Source organism: Elaeis guineensis, chromosome 3, assembly GCF_000442705.2.
Source record: "Elaeis guineensis isolate ETL-2024a chromosome 3, EG11, whole genome shotgun sequence".
NCBI classification, from domain to species: Eukaryota; Viridiplantae; Streptophyta; class Magnoliopsida; order Arecales; family Arecaceae; genus Elaeis; species Elaeis guineensis.
This window is the reverse complement of record NC_025995.2, coordinates 15,239,723-15,259,044: the sequence shown is the minus strand read 5'-3', so window position 1 is coordinate 15,259,044 and position 19,322 is coordinate 15,239,723. Positions and strand designations below refer to the sequence as shown.

Sequence of the window (19,322 nt, the reverse complement as noted above, 5' to 3'; positions counted from 1 at the left end):
TATTAAGGTTAGGAGTGTTTTAGAAATAAAATAAAAAATTTATTTTATCAGCTGATTGAAAAATGATTCTCCCACATCTCAAGTAGGGAAGATTTTCTCTCCATTTCACACTCGTTTAGTTCGCAGGAAGAATTTTCTTTTACTGTAATACTTTTTTTGAAAAGCTAACACCCAAATATATAACACTACAAAAATACTTTTGTATATTAGTTGACTATGAAAATGACACATTTCAAAATAATTTATATTTAGTTGAACACTTATATTTTTGACAAAATTGTATAGAATACCTATCAAGCCTTTACTAGGCCTAACCTCATTTATTTAAAAGCTTAAGGGTATATTAGAAGAAAAAAAAATACCCCAATTCAAGCCAATGGGAATTGAATTTCCTTAAGTCCCAATATAAAAATATGAGAATCTTAGTCCTATACAAATCCTACAAATCCTAACTTTTTATCTCATTTTTGAAAACTCCAACAAAACATACAGAAGCCTTCCTCCATTTTTCTGTACATCATACTTTCTTCTCGCCTCTTCTTATGAATCAAACATGTCTTTTATACTCCCCCCCAACCCCAACACACACACACACACAAACAAAAGCATAAAAATATAGATAAGTTGACCAATAAAATAATTGATCAATTTTTCTTTTTCTTGGATATTTACCCACCAAATGGCGCCCTAAAGGAAAGGAAAAGGAAAAGCCTCTTTCCAATTCAGGTACAGCTATGAGCTTCCGTACCGTACAGCCCAATCTGTATAACTATAACAAAAGAATAAAAAATGGATGCTCTTGCCAAGCTCTTTAACTTATATCAGAGGATGAAGAAGTAACAAAAGAATGCAACACCGCACACCCCCAACAACCACTCAATTTTCTTTTCTTTTTTTTTTTTTAAATATACAGAAGGTGACTAATTTCCATCTAAGCAACTATAACGGTAAAAGTTCAAACACAGTTTTACAGGGAGATTCCTCTACGTAGATCTTTTACAATCAACCCAAAGAAAGATTGATTCTACATGGCTACAGATCTGTAGTTTTACAGTAAAATTAAAACATTTAATAAGAAAATTGAAACATAAATCCTACAAAATCAAATTAGTATCAGAAAGAGAGACACATGTCTATAATCAAATTGGGGAACATTAATTGAATGGTAAGCAGATCAGGACTTAAAAGTGGCTACACAGGCTAATTTCACAAGGCCAGCATGCAGCACGAATTGCTTGAACAGAAAACATTCATCAGGAGACATGCATATGAAGCTTGGAATCAAAGAGCTTAAAAGAAGACTCTGACAGACTAAGGGAATCAAAAGAAGCAGGGCAAAATTACTTTATTGAAACAAAAATAAATTATAGAGAGAGCTCGAACAATAAAGCCATAATGCTCAATTGCTCTCAACAAACTGCGTTATAATAATTTAGAAAACTGTTAAGTAATGGCAGCAAGTGATAAAGTTCAGTAGTTCATCATAGAAAATTATCGACTCTAGAGATTTGATAATATGGAGAACACAAAATTGTTTGAAGCACGCACAGAACTTACATAGTCTTCGGTTCTTGATGCGGAAGCAATTTGTTTAGCTTTATATTGATCCTATGAGAGGAATGTTTTCAAGTGAGCATCAATGCAAATACCAACACTATACAATGTAACCTGGATGTTCTTTGAGCCGAGCAAGGTTAATAGCTCTTGCTTGAAACTCAACTTTGTGCAGGGCCTCTTTCAAGTCATCAACACCTGAGGGCAGAAAATTCAAATAGAACCTAAACATCAAAAATGACTATATCAGCACCAGTTTCTTCCGATGGGTTTTGTTCATACAATTTTCCATATCAAGAATGCATGATGCTTCTTTCATATACTCCCTCAAATTTTGATAGAAGTTCAGAGACTACACTATATATAGGATGACGAACAAGACAGCCACTGCATCCATTTATAGATGTTCTGGAAAGAAGTCTAACTTCTTTTGTCTCCAAATTTCCCTCAATTAACTCATTCCACAATTCATCATCCTCGTTGAGATCTGCCTGCCTCAAAAGTTCTAAAACTTTGTCCAAATGTGCAACATTTCGACCTGCTCCGCAGCCAGTAGCAGTTGCAGCACCCACAGCATTTGCAAGTGCTAAAGTATTGACTGCAGGCATGTCATGAAGGAAACCAAAAGCTATAGCAGCTGTAAAACTGTCTCCACACCCAACAGTGTCAACGACATTCACCTGACAAGAATTCAGGATCAAGTGAAAGCTTTTAGAAGCAGTAGACATGTTCATTATGTATAAGCAGAATGTGCTCAGAGGAAGAACAAATATAGAGGGCATCCAATAGAACCAATCCCAATCATTCTTCAGCATAAAGTAGATTAAGAACCAGAGGCTACGAATTTTCACTGAAGAAAGGCAAATTAAGATTTTCTTCATTGTACCACTCGCACAAGCAGAGGTCTAAAAGTAGTTACAATGGTACCTTAAATGCAGGCGCACATGAAATAATGGACTGGGTAATCAGAATCGATCCCTTTGAACCCATTTTGATTATGACCCATTTTGTGCGCACTCCTTTTCTGATCAATTCTCTACCTGCCTGAATTGGATTTGTGATCCCCGTCAAAGATTCAACCTGGTACATTATCATATGAGCAGCAGGAAATGGAAAAGAAAGAAAATACAATTCTTGCAAATTAACAATGATAGCAATAAAAAAATCATGTTAAAAACACAACATTAGATCTTGAACAGCGGATGCTGATAGTGTATGTTAAACATTATATTCTGCATGACTGCAGAAAAAAAAAAAAGAAGAAAAAGGAATCAGATAGGTGAGGCATCCACCATGGCCAAGAGAAGTTTACCAAGTAATGGTTCTGATATTTTGATATCTACCCCTAGCTAATCCTCTTCTTGGAGGACTTAGAAGGAAAAAACAGCTGTACCTGACCATTGATTTCAAGCTAAACTAACCTCCATTACCACATGCACCAACATAATAAAAGATAACTCTTGTCTTAAAAACTCTATGCTAAGACAAATTGTCATATGCCAGAATCAAGCACTCCTACTCTGCTGCTACTGTAACTTGAATCAGGCATACAACCTCAATAAATCAGGAGCTTGCTTTTGTTTCCAGTGATGCCCTCACTAGAGGCTGGTGTGTGCTGACTACTATGCTTTCCAATTTGCACTGGATCCTTGCCACATTTTAGAGACATATCTTTGTGTTAATCATTCAGGCAGTTGCCTTGGAATCTGATGTTGTCCGTGCTCAACAACAGAAGGAAACCAAAATAAAAGTCACCCACAGGTGCTCCATCTAAAGTGTCACTACCCTGTGAGTTTAGCATCATCTTGCATGCACTTCACCATGTGTGCCAACATATCCCTGGCATTGCTCATTGCTCGTTAGGTCACTCCTCAAATAAAATTCACCAGACCCAGCCGATTCTCAATTCCACTTAACTTACCTGGCAGATTTTCCATCTTCACCATTTTTATGACAACCAAAATAATCTACAAGATTCAGTTAGGTTTAAGCATGTGTTTATGGCCTTTATATCAGAACACTCTGGATTATTGAGTTTTGCCTGTCATTTTGTGCTCCTTAGACAAATCTTCACAGGGCAATGCAACTTATGATAAGATGTGCTCCAACTTCCTTCTAATCACATACTTCTTGTTACTTTCTCCTCGAGAGGAAAAAACCAAATTATACATCTCTGAAGCTCAAAGACAATGTTCTGCCGTATCATTATGAAAGAATAAGTTAAAACCAACTGTATGATGCAGGAAGAGCTTCCTCAAACTTGCACTAGCCCAAACCTTAGGGCAGTCAAATTAGTAAGCTGCTCATATTGGTTAGAGAGCTCAATAGCAACTCATACAACTAGTAAATGAGCATATCTTGAGCTGTATTTTAAGCTCAAGATGTTAATGAGCCAAAAACAAGCTGTGCCCAGCTCACTCAGCTGTCTCCGGCTTGGTAAAGCTAAAAATTAAAGAAACATGAACATTAAACATTATCGATTCCAACTTTGTAATATGTCTATATATACGCATGCATCATTGTATTTACTCATTTAATATAGATAGTGGAATAGGGGTGCTATCGGATTGGGTTGGGTCTCAGTTTCACAGAAACCAGACATATACCTGTTGGGTTTTGGGTATAACTTTGTTGTCCATACCTAGTCTACTGAAGAATTGATTCATGTCCAGGTTCAGGTACTGAAAATATGCACCAGGTTTGGGTCGGGGTGAGATCCCGATCCAGCTACCCATAGGTTTCAAACCTTATATAACCAGTCATGCTTTGAGAAGTCTATCAATGAAAATTCCAAGACATGCTAAAAAAATTAAATCTTGAACAACTAGCACTTGATGATTAACTATATAACAATGAGTGATTAAAGAATTGAAAAAGTGCACTTTATGAGTAGTGTAAACCCCAAACATCTTCTAACATGTCATTGCTTTTTAATCTTTCTATCCCTATAGTTATGGAAGAAAGTTTCATATGCTGAGAGTTTAGAAATTGAAAGATATATAAATAAATCTAATATTATGTATGTATGCATACATGCATGCATGTATACATGCATGTAATAAACCGAATAATTATGAGGGTCAAGCTAGGGCTTGGTCAAGTTGGGTTTAAAAATCTAAAACACATACCTGATCCAAAAGTTTCAAAGGGTTTGACTTTGGACCACATACCAAACTCACACATCATGGGTTACAGGTCAGGTCCAAGTCAGGTATTGGGTCTGTTGGTTGCAGTGACAAACCTATCGTGGAACTTACCTCAGCCATGATATCTAATTGATAGGACCAGTACACATGATGATCGGGTTTCCCCTCTCACCCCTCTATATTCTATCGTAGATGGTTCTCTACTCCCGCCTTGCCGGATGTTGCCATCAGCATGGTTAGCTAAATCACTCAACACATAAGCAAATTCCCAACTGGTTCATTTTGAATGATTTGCAATATTATTTATTTAAATTTAGTGAACGGGATGATTTGTTCTGTTTGAAGGTACAAACCATGCTATGTTCGCCTGGAACAAAATAATAACAGAGTCCTAGTCTAATGGTGGATGTTGGCCACTGAATCACACTAGAACTTCAATCATCCACATCGCATGCTGCTTCACAGGTTTGTGGAAGCAAGTAAAACCCCAATAGATTAAAAAGTTTAGGCATGTTATTATAATTATTCCAATAGGGCTTATTGAGATCCACAAATCCCAAGCCCAAATACTTCACTCTTGAGGAGGCTAGGGTGAGAGGGGTTTTGGATGGAGACAGTAAGACATAAGTTTTCCTCAAATAAGGAAATATAAGACCATAGGATAGAAAAATTCCATATGTCTCTAAAGCTAGAATAATAAACCATGGAAATCCTATACAATAATTGAATCATGTGTAAACATTACCAGGTTTTTTTGCTTATATACCCTCTTAAAATGTGAAATTATATGAATATCCTCATAAAGTTGCTATTTGCATGTATACCTTCATAAAATACTTATTTTGCATATATATCTTTCTTTTTAGCATATATACCTGTTGCGGCCAATCTCCTGTCCTGTCGTCGGTGAAAGCACCTGCAAGACAAAGTCCTTACAGATCGAAATTGTATCCGATGGGGACCCTCCGATGCTTAAGTCAGAGAGGGGGTTGATGAACAGCAGATAAAGAGTATTTAGAGTGGCGAGTCTTGGCCCAGAATTGCTTATCCGTACTGTTCGTTTACCTCCCTTTTATAGATGATTCTGATGTAACCGTCGAACACATGTCCCGTTTTTATGATACTAAATTATTGAGCTATAATCATGGAGTTAGTAGATTGTTTATTCCCACTAATGACCGCGATACGTAGTTGATAACCGTTCATAACGTTAGGATATGTTGAGAAGATAAACCGACTATATGCCGGTAATAGTGATAAGTCGGTAGTAGACCCGAATGAGCATCGGTCGATAACTTGATATGCCGATAGTCTTCGGTCGGAAGTTAATCAAGTTGTCCGTTACTGGTTGATAATAGCCGACTGTCAGTCGGTCAACCGATTGTGAGTCGACGTAATGTATTTATACGGCCGATGTAGAGTCGGAGTCGGAGGTCGGTTGACTTGTCCCAACAGTTGCCCCCCACTCCTTAGTCCAAAATGGTCCGACGTGTATATTATCATGTGGTCTGTCACGTTGGACAAAAGAAGTCGTCACGTGTTACCTCGAGCCCCGACTTGACTGCTGGTCTTTATAATTTTTTGAAATACGAGAGATCTTCAACTGTTTTACTATTTTGATAGCTGTGAAATCATTATTGGACTGTCATTTCGACAGGACAATTCGGCATCGAATGTCGTTTTAGGAAGATAATTCGACGTCGGACGATATGATTCTGACTGGTAGATCTTGGCCACGTGTCCGAACATCATTGGGTCGGAACTGTTCATGCGGATAACGATGAGGTGGCACGATCAGGAGCAGATGCGTCGAACCACCCGACTAATAGTTGGTCTGGATGTTGCCACGTATCATCATCTGATGAGATTCAGATTTGACTGATTTCATCCGGACCGTTAAGGGATCCTATATATATGGGGTTGCTTTCAGTTAAACTTTTACTTTACATTTTGTCACCATTCTCTGCTGCAGAAAGTTCTGCCGGAAGATCACCCAGTACCAGAGCTCCAGGGTCTCTTTTTCGCCTCCTTTTATGGCTTTCAGGTCAAGTTTTCTCGTCCTTCTCCTTGAGTCCGTCTCCCTTTGAGTTTTCATTTTAGGGTTTTCTTTAGTTTTCCATCTTCATGGCTAGGGCTTCTTCTCGGGATAGTTGGTCGGAAAATCCGACCGACGACTCTACTTCGAGTTCGAAAGTATAGGCTTCTTCTCTATCCGAATCCAATGTTAAACGGCTCCGAGAGCAATATCGTATCCCGGAGCAGTATCAACTCTTCGCTCCTAGTTCCGATGGTCGGATGAACTCCCCTTTCAGGCCAGATTGCATTCTATGTTGAAGACCTTCGAGCCGGTCTTCGGTTTTCGATTCCGAAGTTTGTCCGGAATCTTCTCGATTACTACAATCTTTGCCTTGCTCAGCTGCACCAAACTCTATCCGACTGATAATTAGCTTTGCTTTACTAATGTCGGCTCATACCGACTGAGCCTCGTCCTTCTCTTTTCTTAATTTTTTTAGTTCTTCGACCTTATCCTAAGGCCAAAGATTAATAATTTTTCAACTCGAGAAAAAGACCTTTCTTTCATCACCGATCTTCCATCGTCCATTCATGGATGGAAGACCAATTTTTTTTTGTTTCTTCTCCTTTTTCTTGGGGCTTTCCTTCATGCTGGGGTGATCCAAGGACCGACCCCAGCAAGAATAATCTGGTGGAAGTCAATGATCGAGAAGATTTTCACCGACTGAAGGACATGACAATTTCACCACAGAGAGAGCTAATGACCGAACAAGCTCTCTACAATGCCGGGTTTAGTTCGGCCACTTCCTTAGGTATAGCATAGTTGACCACTTCTATTTTTTTTTACTTTGTTTGTTTTTGAATTGTACTGACTTCTTTGTTCTGATTGCAACTATGCAGTCAAAGGTACAAGTATCAGCTGCCGATATTCGTCAGCATGCTGCCAAGAAGAATACAGTATCCGAAGCTGGACCCTCCCGACCGTCGAAAAAGGGTCAGGCAGTTGCTCCATCTGCACCCGCGAGGGAATCCGACGTACCGTCGGAGTCCGTTCCCGAGCCGGTTTTGGTGTTGTCGGCCCCGACAACGCTCCCTAAGGTGCCGTCTGTTGAAGATGGGACGGCAGGAGAAGATGGGGCTACAGCAGTACCGTCGACAGCTCCACCAACAGAAGTTCAGACCGTGGAAGTCGCGGTCAAGCCAGAACAATCCACGACTGTGCCAGTCATTCCTCCAGCGGAACGCTCTCAAGGCAGTCGAGCTCCGACTTCCCTGCATTTTCAAGTGTGGGGCTGCCGATAGAAAATTGGGGAAGGCACCGGCGACTTCGACAGACGATGGATCGTCGACAGGTCACTCGGTTCTTTTTGACATCAGAGTTTCTGAGGGTGAGTCGGCCTTGGCCAATCCATCATTGGCCAAGCGGCTCATCCAAGCTGCTCTTCTTCGGACTGGTCGGGAGAATAGGAAGAACCAGACTGTAGCCGAGATATTTTCTTCTTTTTACCTGATGATACTCGGGGTAAGTTCTTCAACATATTTTTTTTTGATTTGATCTGACTTATCTCCACTTTCAGTGGGTGCACGATATGCACGACCTAGAGGTCGGCTATCGAAAGATTGCTGAGTTCCATCGGTCCTGGATGGACAAAGTGGCGGCCGCGAATGCTGAAAAGACGGCTGCCCTTGAACAACTCCAGACGGCGACTAAGCGGGAGACGAAGCTTCAGGAAGAAGTCTCCCATTTGACCGCCGATCTACAATCTTCCAGAGCCAAACTTGAGTCGGCTCGCTAGAATATCTTGTCTCTTGAGTCGCAGATCAAAAGCAAGAAGCACTCCATCCATCGGCTTCGACGAGAAAGGGATGGGTGCATTGATGAACTTGAAGCCAAACGTGGAAGGCATCGGGCCACCTTGGAAAGGTTGGCACCGACCGATGCTAAGTCGGCCTCCGCAAGAGCTGACGCGGAGTTGGCAAAGGCTGAAGCAGAGTCGGCAAGGAAAGCTCTGAACCAAGCCGTCGAGAACTATCGGCCTCCGCAAGAGCTGATGCGGAGTTGGCAAAGGTTGAAGCAGAGTCGGCAAGGAAAGCTCTGAACCAAGCTGTCGAGAACTTCAAGAACTCTAAAGAGTTTAAAAAAAAATTCTCGAAGGCAGGTTCGCTTCTTATTACATCGGGTACGAGGACGTTGAGATGCGATCGAAAAGTTATACCCGGATCTGGACTTGAACAGCATCATCCCTCCTGTCCCAGAAGATGGAGCTACCAAAGAAGAAGCTGTGCCGACTGAAGATGTTGCACCGACTGCATCAGAAAATGTTTCAGTCGCCAATGCTGCGCGGAGCAAGGAGATGGAGACGACGACTGGTGATCGGTGTAATGTTTTCATTTTCTTTTTGTAATTAGAAACTTTTGTAATCAGACTTCGGTCCAATTTTGTAATCTTCTTTTCAATGAATGAAAGAAATTTTTTTTCAAGTACAAATTCTTTCTTTCTTTATGTATTTGCAATGTCGTAGAATTATCATTTGACTACCGAATATTGATCGACAAGCTGTACGTTCTGTAGTACTTGTAAATTATTTGTTAGTCTAATAAAATAGTCGAAAATCCATTAACATACTTTTACTTTTTAGTATCAGGATAAACGTAATAACCAATATCCTTCGACCAACCGTAGTCGAATTAGTATGTCTAGTTATTTGATAATCGATGGCAAGCCAAATATCCTTCGACCGACCGTAGTCAAGTCGGTATAATTTCAATCCGATCTGAATCATATTGGCATAATGTTTCGCTTAGTTAAAACTAAATCAACATAAATAGTCATTCGACTAGAGTCGGCTTTTACAGTAAAAAGCCAAATATAGTCGGTACCGAGATACAGTCGGTATGTCGGTTTTTATAATGAAAATCGAGATATAGTTGATGTGTCAGTTTTTACAGTAAAAAATCGAAATATAGTCGATAGAAATTGACCGTCTGTCTATCGGTTTATTATCACTCTGTAGTTGACTGAAACTTTTGTGATTTTAAAATTTAATATTTCATTCTGAATACTGTACATGTGAACAACTTTATTGATAGTACATCTTTAAGTTGTCGGCATTCCACGTCCGAGAATAACTATCCTTAAGAGTTTCCAGCCGATACATGTCCGATCTAAATATTTCGATTATTCTATAAGTCCTTCCAATTCGAAGATAATTTTATCTAATCTAATGTTTTGAAACTTCTGCTTTCCTTAGGACCAGATCTCCTGGATGGAAGACCTTCGGCTTAACTTTTGTATTATAATATCGGGCTACCCTTTGCCGATATGCCGCCATCCGAATTCGAGCGTACTGTCGAACTTCTAAAAGTAGATCTAGATCGGCTCTCCGACATTTGAATTGCTCGACTCATTGTATTGCTCTACCCTTACTGATGGTAATCCGACTCAAGTGGGATCATCGCTTCTGTTCCATAAGCCAGATTGAATGACGATTCTTCCGTTGGTATGCAAGAGTCGTTCGATATGCCCATAAAATCAGATATAGCTCTTCCATCTAGAGGCTTTAGCTTCATTCAGTCTAGTTTTAAGTCCATGCAGGATTGTTCGGTTTGTCACTTTCACTTCACCGTTAGATTATGGATGGCCGACTGATGTGAGTTTACGCGTAATGTGAAATTTCGCACAGAACTCTTTGAAGTTCTGATTGTCGAATTATCGATATTGTCAGTGATGATGGTTGTGGTAGACCGAAGCTGTATATGATTGATTTCTAAATGAAGTCTTCCATCTTACTTTCAGTGATTTACATGAAAGTTCAGCTTCCACCTATTTGATGAAGTAATCAATGACGACCATTATGAACTTTCTTGACCAAATATCGGAGAGAAAGAATCAAGTATGTCAATTCCTATTGTGCGAAGAGACATGGTGCAACAATTGATGTCAACTGACTGGTCGGTTGTTGTATATTTGCAATTTCTGACATGATTCACACTCCGGACAAGTTCAGCTGCATCTTTCTTCATGGTGACCAATAATATTCTTGTCATAAGACTTTGTAAGCTAGAGATTTATCCCTCAAGTGATTTTCACAAATCCCTTCGTGAACTTCTCTGAGTGCGTAGTCGGCATCCGTTGATCCCAAACACTTCAATAGAGAAGAGAGAACAACCTCTTATATAATTGATCATTCATCAAAATATATTGTGAGACCGTCCATCTGAGTCGTTTGGCTTCTGAGAAATCCTAGGAAGAGTTCCATTAATCAAGTACTGAACAATCGAATCCATCCAGCTTGGTTAATCATGATTTGTAGCACTTCTTCGATTTATCAATACTCAGCTGTTCAAGGCATTCGATGAATGTCCGACCCAGCGAGTTGAAAGAAGTGGTTGCGAGTGCAAAAATGCGTCGCTCGAACATTTTCTATCCTTGAGATGTGAAAGATCTTAAAATATTTTAGGATTGACGTAAGATCTTTCACCTTTTGAAGATACTTCATCATAATAGAGTCTCGGCTTTAAACTCGCCCTTAACATGTCCAGTAATCAATTGTGAGTCGGTGAAGACCTTCAGACTGTCGATATCAAACTCTTGGCAATTTTTAAACCGACTAAGAGTGCTTCATATTCGGCTTGATTATTGAAGCTTTAAAATTGAATCGATGGCATATTCAGTAATAACTCCTTCAGAATTGGTGAGGATGAGATCGGCTCCGCTGTCCTGTGCATTAGATGCTCCATCAATATGTAGCACCCATGCTGACATTAAGTCGGATTTGAAGTCGTGGCCTGCTTTATTTTGTCGTTAGCTTCATCCTCAGATTATTATCAGATATTGTACACTCGACGACGAAGTCAGCCAAAACTTACACCTTCATTGATGGACGTGGACGATATTGTATATCAAATTCACCAGCTTTATTGCCCACTTTGCTATTCGACTAGACGTATCAGGTCGGTGTAAGATTGCCTTCAACGGCTGATCTATCAAAACGACAATAGGTGTGCTTGAAAGTATGGACGAAGTCGTTGTGATGATATGATTAGACGTAGATCATTTTCTCTACTCTTGAATATCTAACTTCAGCATTATGAAGCATCTTGCTAGTGTGGTAGATTGATCGTTGAATTCGATTTTTATTCTCTTGGACAAGCACCGAACTAACTGTCTCCATCGATGTCGTCAAGTAAAGATATAAAGTTTCTCCACTTTGGCTTTGTAAGCAATGGTGGAGATGCAAGATATCTTTTCAGGTCCTCAAAGACTGTCGGCACTCGTCTGACCATGAGAAGTCTTTTGCTTGCCTTAAGATTTTGAAAAAGGATAACATCTTTCTGCCGATCTTGAGATGAATCGGCTGAGTGCGGTGATCCTTCCATTGAGCTGCTGTATCTCTTTCTTGGAACTAAGATGCTTCATGTTGATGATAGCCTTTATTTTCTCGAGATTGATCTCGATTCCTCGAGGTGACACGAGAAATCCGAGAAACTTTCCAGAAGTTACTCCGAATGCACACTTTATCGGATTCAACTTCATCTGATATCGTCGAAGTGTGCTGAAGGCTTCTTCCAGATCCCGAACATGATCAATAGTTCAAGGACTTTTCATCATATGTCGTCTACATAAACTTCTATATTTCGGCCGATCTGTACCTTAAAGATTTTGTTGACTAGCCATTGGTATGTGGCTCCAGCATTTTTTAAATCGAAAGGCATTATTTATAATAGTAGATTCTTTATCAGTTATGAAGGCTGTGTGCTCCTCATCTTCGGGTGCCATCTAAATCTGATTGTAGCCTGCAAAGGCGTCTATGAAACTTAAGAGTCGGTGCCCTGAAGTTGCATCAATAGTTGATCAATCTTTGACAAAAAAAATTGTCCATGGACAAGCTTTATTCAGATTTGTGTAGTCGATACAGATTCTTCATTTTCTATTGGCCTTTCTCACCATCACTACATTGACGAGCCAATTGGGATAGATAGCTTCTCTGATGAAGCCAGCTGCGAGGAGTTGTCGACTTCTTCGTCAATAACCTTCGTCTTTCAGGAGCAAAAAGTCTTTTCTTTTGTCTCATCGGCTTAACCTTTGGATCAATGTTTAGCGATGGGTTATTACTTTGGAGAGATACCTGCATATCAGTAGCCGACCAAATAAAAATATCGACGTTTGCTCTGAGTAGATTTATTAGTTGCTGCTGCTCCGATCAGACAGCTGTGATCCAATTTGGATCGTTTTCTCAGATCTTCTTTTAATGGAATAGAAATTAGTTGTTCGACTGGTTCACCCCTTTCTTCATTCTCTCTTTGGTCCAATTTATCAACAGACAAAGAGTCTTCAAGTCGATTATTTTGTGTGGAAACTAGATGCAGCGTCGGACAAGTTTGATCTCTACGCATCTCTCCAACTCATTTTTGTTGGGAATCGGACCAGCAGATGATATGTCGAGACCACTGCCCTCAGAGCATTAAGCCCAGATCGTCCGAGTATGGCATTATAAGCCGAGAAAACTCGGACAACCATAAATATTAAGAGAACGGTACTCTGTTGTGGTTCAATTCCTGTGTTAAGGGGAGAGTGATTTCTTCTTTCACAGTAACTGCATCTCCAGTAAAACCGACCAATGACGTCGAAACTCTTCTGAGTGATCAGTCAGTGGTCACATTCGGAAGAAATCGAGTAAAATAAAACTTCGTCGAGCTTCCATTATCCATTAAATTTTTTTTACATCATAATTAGCTATCATTGTCGAGATAACGACAACATCATTATGTGGGTTTGAATTCTCCGAACATCTTCCGAAAAATTATTACATTGTCGAATCGTCATTTCTTCACCGACTCTTCTTCGAAAGTTGCCCCCCAGTTTTTCTATCGTCCGGAGATCATGTTGATTGCTCCTGTCGTTGGTCGGTTGTTGAGTGTCTCCTCAGTTTGTTGCTGAGGTTGTTGGTCGGTGGAGGTTGAGTCGGACAATCACGTTGAAACTTTCCGAGGTAATCTCATCGAATCAGAATTCTATCTCATCCCTGAGCTGAATGCACTGTTCAATGTCGTACCGTGATCACGATGGAACCGACAATACTTTTTCTTGTCACAGCTCCTCGATGGTGCTTTCATTAACGGAGGGTGTCATAGATACTCTTCTTCGATTTATATCAGGATCTGCGCACGAGCAGAGAGTGTAGGATCATACCTGCCATAGCTGCTTGGCTTCGAACTCCGTCGTCGAGGTGAAGCTCTTTTATTGATAATTGGCCACTAGATTCGATCGGAGCTTCATTCTTCTTCTGTTTCTTCTGACATTTTCCTTCTGTCTGGCATCGGTCAGAAGCAGCTTCATTCGCACGAATGTATTGTACGTGTGCTCTAGAAGTTCAGCATAAGTTCGAAAAAAAATTGTCTAAAGAGTAGGTAAATCTAATTCCCTCAGACCCCTCTTCATGGCCGATATCGCCATGTCTTCATTGAGGTCCCAGACCTCAAGTGTGGCTGCATTAAAGTGAGCCATAAAGTCTCTCAAGTCTCTGTCTCACCTTGCTTGATTGAGAAGAGACTGTTGGATGTTCGTGGCGGTCTTCGGCTAGTGCTGAAGAAGTGGCCACGAAAGAATGCTCGAGCTTTCGAAAGAGTTAATGCTCCCCGACTGAAGCTCGAAATATCAGGCTCGAGCAGCTTTCCGAAGAGTTGCTAGAAAATCAATGCATAAGAGAGCGTCGGTTGCCCCCTGAATCATCATAAGAGCCTTATAGCTCTCCAGATGGTCGATCGGATCATAAAGCCAATGTATGGCTCCATCTGCGTATCTTGAACTGAGACAGAATCACTCATCCAGATGCGCTGAGAGAGAGGCTGCGCATGTGGAAGTCGTAGCCGTTGAAGGACTTCGACCTTCCACCTGAAGTCGGACAAGCTGACAATCAATTTCTTTGAACTTGCATTCATAGTCGTCAAGCCACCGTTGCTGGAAAACTCCAGGAGTATAACCCCCTGAAGAGCTCGAAGAAGGAAAAGCAAAAGACGTCCGATCGTTTTTCCTTCCTGATATTGTGTAGATAAGAAGGAGAACGTCGTGAATGATGGGTGGCACATGGGAGTGCCGAGAATGCGGTTGCCGTCTTGATGGGAGTATCGAGGCGGTTGCCACTCTGGAGATGAGGGGTGAGCATCGTGGAAGACACGACTGTGTCTGGATGGCACCGACTGAGCCACTGACTGCTTCACTGGCGGCTGCTGCTGCTGGATTTGCTGCTGCTAGAGACTTTGAACCGCCTCCGTCAAAATCTTATTTGCTGTATGAGTGCAGTAATTTGTGCGTCTGTGGTAACCACAGATGCGAAGAATTGACTCTACTATTGAAGGTGGGAAAGAAACATCTTTTCGACGGAAAGACTGCCTCACCGATCCAGTCGAGTGTTGAGCTCTAATTTTCGACATGATTGATCGTAGTTTCCCTCTTTCTAGCGCGCCAATTTGTTGCGGCCAATTCTCTGTCATCTTCGTCGATGAAGAGCACCTGCAAGACAAATCCTCACAAACCGAAATTGTATCCGGTGGAGATCCTTCGATGCTTAAATCAGAGAGGAGATTGATGAACAGCAGACAAAGAATATTTAGAATGACAGTCTTAGTCCAGAATTATCTACCCATGCTATTCGTTTATCTCTCTTTTATAGATGATTTTGATGTAACCGTCGAGCACGTGATTCCTTTTTTATGATGCTAAATTATCGGCCATAATCATGAATTCGTAGGTTGTTTATTTTCACTAATAACCGTGATACGTAGTCGATAACATTCATAACATTAGTGTGTTGAGAAGATAGACCAACTATATATCGGTAATAGTGATAAATCGGTAGTAGATCCGAATGAGCATCAATCGATAACTTTGATATGCCGATGGTCTTCGATCGGAGGTTAATCAAGTTGTCTGTTATTGGTTGATAATAACGACTGTCGGTCAGTCAACCGATTGTGAGTCGACGTAACGTGTTTATACGGCCGATGTAGAGTCGGAGTCGGGGATCGATTGACTTATCCCAACAATATCCATATCATTTAATACTGTTAAAAAATAAATAGTTTAAAATTAAAATGATTGAAATACCCTTATAGGTAGATATGCAAAAAAAAAAATTATAAAGGTATTTATGCAAACACAACTTTATGAGGCTATTTATGCAATTTTACATATGTAGAAGGGTATACCCTCAAAAAAACTATAAAAAATTGGGTATATGCTCAAACGGCAAGAAGTTAATTATAACAAAGATAATACAGTCACTCTTGGTTGAGGGTGATAGAAAAATCAATATTATTATGCTACATGATCCTACGCTGACATTAATTCTTATAGAAGAAATCATGTTATCTTTATGAAATTCTCACCTCAATAAATGATCAATTCACCATATAAATCACTAAAGTTATTTCATTGGTCTTAACATCAATAATTAACTTAAATTCTATATATTTTAATATTCTAAAAATAATGAAGAATATATGTTGCCACAATTCAATAATGTTAATTTGATCAAAATAAAAGATAAGAATATAATTACCAAACTAGTCATCTAATATTCTAACTTGATCAAGTTAAGATCTTAAACGAATAAAAATTGACAATGTCACTTGGTCTTTTTTTTTATCTTGACGATTTAACTAAGACATGGAAGATTTGACAAGTCTCAACCGACTTTTGATCATTTTTTTAATAGATTTTTCTGAGTATATACTCTCCTAAATATATGAAATTACATAAATACTATGAAATTGTATAAATACCCTCATAAGGTTTCTATTTGTATGTATACCCTTATAAACTTTTCTTTTAGCATGCCTACTTATTACGGTATTTTAGTCATTTTAATTTTAAAACATTTACTTTTTAATAGTGTTAGATGGTAAAGGTACATATGCAAAAAAAAAAAAGAAGAAGAAAAGGAAGGGTATACATGCAAACAGGTATTTTAAGAGGAATACATGCAAAAAACCCAAATTTAATCCTCATGTATTATTTATTTTTATCATCATTTAGAGGATTGTAAATTTCTCATATAGATTTTGCAATCAAATTTCAACAAGTAGCTGATAGGACTCTATTTTTTTAATCTGATCCCATTTAATTGGATTTGTTAGTAGGTAGTAAATTTTGAACTGCGATCCCAAAACAAAGCAAACCAACAAATGAGGCAAAGATATTAGAGGCTCAAGCCACACTAAGGTGCCAAGATTTCTTAGAGCCAAGCACAATGTGCCAAGCAAGGCACTTGCTTGGTGAAGTATGGTGTAGTATGTATATCTATATACATATATGCATGCATACACATACATATGTATACACATATATAAATTTGTTAATGCATTATTTTTGTTCAAGACATTTTTATTGTCCAACATGTTCCACATCATGAATTTATTACAGTGCTAACATACATACTGATTCATATATATGCGTATACAATATGTAAATCAACAAAAACAGACATGCATATGTATCTACACATAATGCATACTTGCATATTATATCCATGGATGCATAATAAAAATTTACATGTATGTATGTACATGACTTATACATACACACATATACCTAGATGCATACATCAAAGTTTTAAATCCCGTGGGACAGGCTATCCTGGCTTTCCCATGGAATGAGACGCGCTGCCATCTTGCCCTGTCCTAATACTTAGGACAGAAGACATCCCAATCAGCACGCTGGAATGCTAGCAGGATGGCTCTATCCCGACACATGAGATAGTACCCCATCTTAATGTCTCATGAGATGTCTGGCTAGGACTTGAATCCTTGGCATATATATATATATATATATATATATATATATGTATATGTATATATGTATATATGTATATATGTATATTATATTATATGTATATATGTATATATGTATATATGTATATATGTTATATTTATTTTTTATATATGTATATATGTATATATTATATTATATATATATATATATATATATAGACATATGCTATAAATGTATAATATTACAAATATATGACAATAAAAAATAACACAGCCACCATAACGGATATAGAAAGACACAATACACCCACACAAATGCTTATCACCAAATGCAACACAAAACAGGCTTTCAAACATCCACTATCATACACACATACACCCCAACAAACAATCATAAAGGCATCCCTGTTTTGCACCTTCGTGCCTCAGCTAGAAGCACATAAGGTGCGCTTCTTTTGTGTGCCTAGATGAAGTAGACTCACCTTAAGGTGGGCAAGGTGCTGAAATTGAGCCCAGATGCACTAGCACCGAGCAGTCTATGTAAGCCTTGATAACACCATAATCAGGTAACATAATGATAGACAAGACAACCCGTTGCCAATTGCCATCACTGAACATCCTTTGTCTCTCCTAAAGCCTAGCCAAAGCTTAGTCCCACTAGCCTGATGAAGATATGATCATCCCATTACACATTAATGCTAATTCCTCCTTCCTCACCCAGCCCAGCAATAATCTTCCGCTTAGAGTGCAGCATGCACTTTCAAATCTCCCTGGAAACAAATCCCTACACCTGCTTGCTTATTAAAAAGAATTTTCAAGAGACACACTTCCCCACAAACGCACATGAATTTGCTCCCACACTGGCACCATTCTCTAAAGTCCTGATCATAGTTACCTGGAATCGCGTTCCGGATCGCTTGAACCAGAACGCGGTGCGTTCACGATCCGGAACGGTGAAACCCACGAACCAGACTTGAGGCGCTTCCTCTCTGTCTTTAAGGCTTCAGCTCGTCTGATTTCGTCATCTCTTGCGGCTTTGTGGTGGGGAGAGAGCTCTAAAAGTGTCGCTGGCTTTGCTAAAGAGAGAGAGAGACTGACAGAAGATGAGAAGATGAAAGGTAGGAGATGAAAGGTTTCATATGCTGTTTTGAACCTTTTGGTCTCTCAGTCTCTAGCTCTAACTAATAAATGAAGGTAGAAGATGAAAGGTTTCAAAGTCTTGAGAGTATTGACGGAAGACGACAGTTGAAGAAGACAAGTAGAAGAAGACACCCATCTCCTTGTCTCCCACTCTCACTCTGTTTTTAATTAGAGTCTTTAATCTTTACATTTCTTTTCTTTTTTTTCTTATTTCCTAATCTGTTAAGACTCTTAGTATTCTGTATTAGAGTTGGACTTAAATTATAATTATTATATTTCAATATTCAAGGCAATCTGATTCTGTTTCAACATTTAATACAAGATTTGAAAGAATAAAATCCTGCATACATTCCAAAGTCCAAACTCAAGATATTTTAATCAATCAGATTTGATTTTTAAATTTTTTTAAATAACAAAATTCACACAAACAAGTAATCCACAAGAAAGCATACTATATAGTCTTCCACTCTTCCTAAGCTGCCAGCAGCCTCTCGGCTCCACCAGAGAAAAGAAAAAAAAAATCCAACTATAAACAACCATGGCTTTTGGAAAAAGAAGAGAAGAGGAAGAACTTGCTTCTCAAAATCAAAGCAATACAAACATGATTCATGATTTGGATGGAGATTCTTCTGAAGATGAACAAAATTGTGAAGAAGTTGACATAGACAATGAAAAGTCGGCAAAAGAAATCAAGGGTGA

The 19,322-nt window shown here is 39.2% G+C and overlaps 1 protein-coding gene across 1 annotated transcript in view; it reads right to left on the bottom strand.

The window, feature by feature from the left end:
* Positions 1-1,517: 1,517 nt before the first annotated feature.
* Positions 1,518-19,322, bottom strand: part of LOC105032644 (probable fructokinase-4) — a 29,438-nt gene continuing 11,633 nt past the window's right edge. Inside the window, exons 4-5 of the mRNA XM_073253677.1 lie at positions 2,482-2,634; positions 1,518-2,234 (exon numbers count right to left, since the gene is read on the bottom strand). Of these exons, the coding sequence (XP_073109778.1) occupies positions 1,848-2,234; positions 2,482-2,634 (540 nt within the window). The 3' untranslated portion in view covers positions 1,518-1,847. The remainder of the gene's footprint in view (positions 2,235-2,481; positions 2,635-19,322) is intronic.